We start from the raw sequence: 7093 nt of genomic DNA, 5'->3' as shown, positions 1-7093 counted from the left end.
CAACCCTGGTGGCCAAACACCGACCATGGTGGCCAAACACCAACCCTGGTGGCCACAAGTCAACCCTTGGTGGCCAAGCGCCGACCATGGTGGCCTAAAGTCAACCCTGGTGATCAAAGATCAGCTGTGCCACCCAACCACTGACCCTGGTGGCCAAACCCCAACGGTGGCCACCCCAAACCGCCCCTGGTGCCCAGCCGCGGCCCGGGCCAGCAGCCAGCCCCGGTTTGGGCCAGTTTGTGCCGTATCCGGGCTAGTTGAGCGTGCCGCGGCAGCTCTCGGTGCGGCACAGGCACGGGATCTTGGTGTCCTCGATGGGGAACTTGTAGTCGTAGGTGATCTCCTCGTTGACGCCGATGGGCTGCTTGGAGTAGATGACGATCTTCTTCTGCGCCTCGATGGTGATCACCTTGGCGTAGCAGTTGGGCTGGGGGGCACAGCGGGGTCAGCCCGGGCCCCAGACACGGCCAGGTCCTCAAACACCCCTGAAATGCCCCTAAAACCCCTCCAGGTACCCTCAGTAGCCCCAAAAACCCCTCCAGGTACCCTCAATAGCCCCAAAAACCCCTCCAGGTACCCTCAGTAGCCCCAAAAACCCCTCCAGGTACCCTCAATGGTCCTAAAAAACTCTTCCAGGTACCCTGAGAAATGCCCCAGTGCCCTAAAACCCCTCCAGGTGCCCTCACCGTGCAGCAGTGGTTGATGAATGATAGCTAACGCCATTAAACCCGGTTTAGCCCTGGTTTAGCCCAGTTTAAGCCCAGTTTAACCCCAGTTTATCCCAGTTTAGCCCAGTTTCTCTCACCATGCAGCAGTGGTTGGTGAATGATAATTAACGTTATTAATCAATCATTAAACCGTCATTAAACCTGGTTTAGCCTGGTTTAGCCCTGGTTTAAGCCCAGTTTAGCCTGGTTTATCCCGGTTTATCTCACCGTGCAGCAGTGGTTGACACTATTAATCAATCATTAAACTGTCATTAAACCTGGTTTAGCCGGGTTTAGCCCTGGTTTAAGCCCAGTTTAGCCTGGTTTATCCCGGTTTATCTCACCGTGCAGCAGTGGTTGATGAAGCGCGCCAGGTTGCCGCACTTGGTGGCGTCGATGATGGTGTCGTGGTCCACGCGGAACAGGTAACTGCTGCCGATGCCCTCCTGCGCGTAGCGCTTCTCACGCATGTCCGCCACCACCTGGGGACATTGAGGGGACACTGGGGACACCCTGAAGGGCTCTGGGGACACTGGGGACACCATGGGGACACCACGCGGAACAGGTAACTGCTGCCGATGCCCTCCTGCGCGTAGCGCTTCTCACGCATGTCCGCCACCACCTGGGGACATTGAGGGGACACTGGGGACACCCTGAAGGGCTCTGGGGACACTGGGGACACCATGGGGACACCACGCGGAACAGGTAACTGCTGCCGATGCCCTCCTGCGCGTAGCGCTTCTCACGCATGTCCGCCACCACCTGGGGACATTGAGGGGACACTGGGGACACCCTGAAGGGCTCTGGGGACACTGGGGACACCATGGGGACACCACGCGGAACAGGTAACTGCTGCCGATGCCCTCCTGCGCGTAGCGCTTCTCGCGCATGTCCGCCACCACCTGGGGACATTGAGGGGACACTGGGGACACCCTGAAGGGCTCTGGGGACACTGGGGACACCATGGGGACACCATGCGGAACAGGTAACTGCTGCCGATGCCCTCCTGCGCGTAGCGCTTCTCGCGCATGTCCGCCACCACCTGGGGACACCAAGGGGACATTGGGGACACTGAGGGGACATTGAGGGGCTCTGGGGACACCACGGGGACATTGGGGACACTGGGGACACCATGGGGACACCACACAGAACAGGTAACTGCTGCCGATGCCCTCCTGCGCGTAGCGCTTCTCACGCATGTCCGCCACCACCTGGGGACACCGAGGGGACACTGGGGACACACTGGGGCGGTTTGGGGACACCAAGGGGAAACCGAGGGGGACCCTGGGGGACACGCACCTGGCGAATGTTCTGCCCCACGTACTCGATCACCAATGTCTCATTTGGGGACACTGGGGCGGTTTGGGGACACCGAGGCAGTTTGGGGACACCGGGTGACGCTGGGGGACACGCACCTGGCGGATGTTCTGCCCCACGTACTCGATCACCATCTCGTCGGCCGCGATCGGCTCCATGGCGAACAGGCCCCACTCGTGGATGCGGCTGCGGCCGAAGCGGAGCCGCTTCTTGCGGAACTGCGGGGACACGGGGACGCGTCACCAGGGTGGGGATGGGACACGGGGACATGGTGACACCGGGGGTGACACCGGGGGCGACACCGGGGGTGACCCGAGGCCCCACCTTGAGCTGGTTGAGCTTGAGCAGGTCGCTGTCCGGCAGCGCGGCCGAGCCGATGGCGCTGAGCAGGCGCCGCTGCTCCGAGCGCCGCTCCGACAGCACGCGGTTGGGACCCTGCGGGGACAGCAGGGACACTGAGGGGACAGGGACAGGGACAGCACGCGGTTGGGACCCTGCGGGGACAGAGACAGCGCGGAGGGCACAGCAGGGACGCTGAGGGGACAGGGACAGGGACAGCACGCTGTTGGGACCCTGTGGGGACAGGGCTGGCACGGAGGGGACACCCAGGGGATACTGAGGGTGGCCGTGACCTCAGCGCCAGGCTCGCCTGCGTGTCAGGCGCGTCGGGGTCGGGGCGGGGCGCGGGGCAGGGCCGCAGGTAGCGCGGCGGCTGATGGGGTACTGGGGACACCGAGGGGACACCGAGGGGACACCGGGGGCTCACCTGCGTGTCAGGCGCGTCGGGGTCGGGGCGGGGCGCGGGGCAGGGCCGCAGGTAGCGCGCCTTCTCGCGGCGGCTGATGGGGTACCAGCCCTCGCTGCGCGCGCTGCCCGTGCGGTGCTCGCGGCTCTCGGGCCAGCGCCGGCGCCGGCGGCCGCTGCGGCTGCTGCGGCACCGCGGGCTGCTCCAGCGCGTCAGTGCGGGCACGTCAAGGAGAACCGGGACAGGAGGGAGAAACGGGATAACTGGGAGAAACGGGATAACCGTGAGAAACGGGACACCAAGGACAACCGGGACAACCGGGAGAAACAGGATAATCAGGATAACCGGGATAACCAGGAGAACTGGAACACCAAGGACAACCGGGACGCACCAGGAGAAACCGGATCATCGAGATAACTGGGACACACCAGGACACCAAGGCCAACCGGGACACACCGGGATAAACGGGACAATCAGGAGAACCAGGACAAGCGGGATAAACGGGAGAACTGGGACAGCAACGACAACCGGGAGAACCGAGATAACTCGCATGCACTGGGATAACCAGGAGAACAGGGACACCAGGACACCAAGGACAACGGGGACAAGCAGGATAACCGGGATAACTGGGACGCGCTGGGAGAACCGGGACAAGCGGGACACAGGGACAACCGGGACAAGGACACCAAGGACACCAAGGACACCAAGGACAAGCAGGACACATGGAAAGGACACCAGGGACAAGGACACCAGAACAAGCGGGTCAAGCAGGACAACGGACACTGAGACAAGGAGAGCTGGGACACCGGGACAAGGACAACCAGGACAACTAGGACAAGGGCACCACAGCATGCCAGGAGGGCAGGGGACAGAACCCAGCACCCCCAGTACTCACTGCCACCAACCCAAGGGGACCGTCCCCATTGTCTGTCCCTATGTCCCCATGTCCCCAGCTGTCCCCAGCTGTCCCCATCTCCAAGGATATCAGTGTGCGGCACCCAGTGGGTGTCATTCAGCCAGTGCGCGGCCCCGTCCTGCTGCAGCAGCCGCTCGTAGGTGAGCCGCAGGAACCGCGCGTCCTCGGCGTCCAGCCCGGCGCTCCAGATGTCGTACAGGATCGTCATCTGCTCGAACTCGCTGCGCGGCGCGAACGCCACCGCGGCCGCCGGGGACGCGGCGCCATCGCCATTGCTGTCACCGCCGCTGCGGGGGCGCAGCCAGCGCCGGCCGCCGTCGCTGTCGCTGCTGTCGCTGCTGCTGTCGCTGTCGCTGCTGTCGCTGTCGCCCTCCTCATCCTCGCTATCGCTCGAGGACGACGGCGGCGGCGCCGCCCGGTGCCGTTTGCGCCGCGCCGGCGGCGCCGACGATGGCGCCGATGACGGCGGCGCCGTCGCCCCGCCCGTGGTGGCCTCGGTGGCGCCGGGCGGGGGCAGCTCGGCCACCACCTCCTCGGGCGCCTCCAGCACCTCCTCGAGGCACGGGGCGTGGCCGGGCGTGGCCGGCGGGGGGCGGGGCTCTGTGGGGCGCGGCCCGGGCCAGGGGCACGGCGTAGTTGTGCTCCAGCAGCACGGGGGGGGTCCCGGTTTGGGGGTGCCGGGGGTCCCTCGGGGGCGTCGCTGTCGCCGTCCCCGTCGCTGTCGCCGTCGCCGTCCCCGCGGGTGAGGGCGATGGCGGCCAGCACCGCCAGGTCCCCGCCCGCGGCCGGCTGGGCCCCGCCCCGCTGGGGGTGTGGCGGGTGGGCGTGGCCGGCCCCACCCCGCGCCAGCTCCAGCAGCGAGGACGCCCCCAGGTGCTCGGCGGGGGCGCGGCCGGGCGGGACGGGGCGCCGGGGCGGGGCGGGGCGTCGGGGCGGGGGGGGCGATCCCGGCTCCGCCCCCGCAGAGGGCGGGGTCGTCGTTGCCGCCGGCCCCGCCCCAGCTCTTGACGAGAGAGGCGTGGTCGGCCGGGAGGTTGGACACCGGCCGGGGAGGGGGCGGGGCCGCCGGCGGGGGGCGGGGCGGGTCCCTGCGGCGGGGCGGGGCCGGGGGAGGGGGCGGGGCTGGCGGCGGGAGGGGTTTGGGGAGGGCGGGGCTGGAGCTGGGGGCAGGGCCGGTGCTGGGGGCGGGGCCGGCGGCAGGCGGGGGCGGGGCCGGCTCCTCGGGCTTGCGGCGCTTCTTGGGCGGGGGCAGGAGGGGGATGGGCGAGGAGGGGCGGGGCGGGGGGGGGCGGGGCTGCAGAGAGAGAGAGGGGGGAGGGGTCAGTCGGGGGGGCCACCCCAGAAATGAGGGGAGACCCCTCCCAAAATCCGGAGAGACCCCGAAATTCAGATAAACCCCCCAAAATGCGTGGCGACCCTAAAATCCGGGGAGACTCCCCCAAAATCAGTGGAGAAACCCCAAAACTCAGAGAAACCCCCCCAAAATGAGGAGAGACCCTGAAACTTACGGAGACCCCAAAATCCAAGGAGACCCCAACATCTGAGGAGACTGCAAAACTCAGCGAGACCCCAAAATCCCGGGATTTCCCCCCAAAACACGAGTGTGCGAGGAGACCCCAAAATCCCCAGATTTCCTCCCAAAATGAGGAGTGGGGTTCAGTGCAGGAGCACCCCAAACCCCCGGATTTCCCCCCAAACCGTGGCTCTGTGGGGCAGGGGGCGCTCACCGGGTCTGGGCTCGGGGGGCCGGGCGGGCTCCGGGCGCTCTTCGGCCTCGTCCTCGGAGGATGATGAGGACGACGAGGACGATGACGACGATGAGGACGAGGACGAGGATGACGATGATGAAGATGGGGGCGCCGAGGAGGAGCTGCTGCCCCGCCCCCCCTCGTACAGCGAGAGCTTGGAGGAGCCTTCGCTGCTGCCCTCGGCCTCCTCCTCCTCCTCCTCCTCCTCCTCCTCCTCCTCCTCCTCCTCCTCTGTGGGGACAATGGGGGGACACCGGGGCTCGGTCACCCGCGCTGGGTCTGCCCAAAGCGTCCCCAGTGTCCCCAAACCTCCCCGATTTGTCCCCCAGTGTCCCCAAATGTCCCCAATCCCTTTGATGTCCCAAATGTCCCCAAATCTCCCTGGTTTTTCCCCAAATTTCCCCGTTTTGTCCCTAAATTTGGTACTGTGTCCCCTCCTGGGGGGGGTCCTCAATGTCCCCATTTGCCCCCAAATCCCCCCATTTTCACCCCAAATTACCGTGTCCCCTCCTGGGGGGGGTCCCCAATGTCCCCAATGTCCCCAATCCCCCCAATATCCCCAAATCTCCCTGATTTGTCCCCAAATGTCCCCAAATCCCCCCATTTTCTCCCCAAATTACCGTGCCCCCTCCTGGGGGGGTCCCCAATGTCCCTGTTTGTCCCCAAATGTCCCCAAATCCCCCGTTTTGTTCCCAAATTTGGTACCATGTCCCCTCCTGGGGGGGGGACCCCAATGTCCCTGTTTGTCCCCAAATCTCCTGTTTTGTCCCCAAATTTGGTACCGTATCCCCTCCTGGGGGGACCCCAATGTCCCTGTTTGTCCCCAATGTCCCCAAAATCCCCCATTTTCACCCCGTTTTGGTACCGTGTCCCCTCCTGGGGGGCGTCCCCAATGTCCCTGTTTTGTCCCCAAATGTCCCAAAATCTCCCATTTTGCCCCCGTTTTGGTACCGCGTCCCCTCCTGGGGGGAGGGTCCCCAATATCCCCATTTTGTCCCCAATCCCTTTGATGCCCCCAAAATCTCCCATTTTCACCCCATTTTGGTACCGCGTCCCCTCCTGGGGGCGTCCTCAATGTCCCTATTTTTCTCCAATGTCCCCAAAATCTCCTGTTTTCTCCCCATTTTGGTACCGTGTCCCCTCCTGGGGGGGGTCCCCTCCTCTCGCCGTCCCTGCGGGCGCCCCCCGGGGGGGGGGAGGGGCGCCTCGCCCTTCCTCCCCCTCCTCCTCCTCCTCCTCCTCTGCGCCGCCGCTTCGGCCTCGCGCTCCTCCTCCTCCTCCTCCTCCTGGGGGCGCACAGGGGGCGTCAGGGGGGATTTGGGAGAGTTTAGGGGGGATTTGGGGGGAATTGGGGAAATTGGGGGATTTGGGGGGATTTGGGGAAATTGGGGGAGAAATTGGGGGGACTGGGGGGAGTCCTGGGGGGACTTGGGGGGCAATTGGGGGAAATCGAGGGAGTTTCGGGGGGGATTTGGGCGGAAACTGGGGGGATTTGGGGGAAACTGGGGGAATTGGGGGAGAATTGGGGGGTTTGGGGGGTCCTTGGGGGAGAATTGGGTCAGTTTTGTGGGGGGATTGGGGGAGAAATTGGGGGAAATTGAGGGAGTTTCGGGGGATTTGGAGGGAAATTGGGGGATTGGGGGGTCCTGGGGGGGATTTG

The 7093-nt window shown here is 65.2% G+C and overlaps 1 protein-coding gene across 1 annotated transcript; it reads right to left on the bottom strand.

Moving 5' to 3' along the window:
• Nucleotides 1–208: 208 nt before the first annotated feature.
• LOC128950028 (histone-lysine N-methyltransferase SETD1A-like) lies at nucleotides 209–6557 on the bottom strand. The gene is made up of 9 exons (XM_054294905.1): nucleotides 6482–6557; nucleotides 5413–5572; nucleotides 4339–4688; nucleotides 3755–4285; nucleotides 2791–2984; nucleotides 2349–2459; nucleotides 2123–2242; nucleotides 1052–1189; nucleotides 209–427 (listed from the first exon to the last, which is right to left on the bottom strand). The coding sequence occupies exons 1-9, from the start codon at nucleotides 6555–6557 to the stop codon at nucleotides 254–256; spliced, it is 1854 nt and encodes a 617-aa protein (XP_054150880.1). The 3' UTR covers nucleotides 209–253.
• Nucleotides 6558–7093: the final 536 nt, after the last annotated feature.

Source organism: Melozone crissalis, unplaced genomic scaffold (assembly GCF_028551555.1).
Source record: "Melozone crissalis strain CALT ecotype California unplaced genomic scaffold, PUWL_Pcris_2 ptg000368l_1, whole genome shotgun sequence".
NCBI lineage: Eukaryota > Metazoa > Chordata > Aves > Passeriformes > Passerellidae > Melozone > Melozone crissalis.
This window is presented reverse-complemented; position numbering and strand designations above follow the sequence as displayed.

What these genes read in the sequence shown, in the direction of transcription:
- LOC128950028 (XM_054294905.1), bottom strand. Translation starts at nt 6,557, where the DNA reads ATGGGGAGAAAACAGGAGATTTTGGGGACATTGGAGAAAAATAGGGAC. An exon ending in CCCAAACCGGGACCCCCCCC is followed by an intron (nt 4,286 to 4,338) that starts GTGCTGCTGGAG and finishes CGCGCCCCACAG; the next exon opens with AGCCCCGCCCCCCGCCGGCC. An exon ending in TGGGGCAGAACATCCGCCAG is followed by an intron (nt 1,190 to 2,122) that starts GTGCGTGTCCCC and finishes CAATGTCCCCAG; the next exon opens with GTGGTGGCGGACATGCGTGA.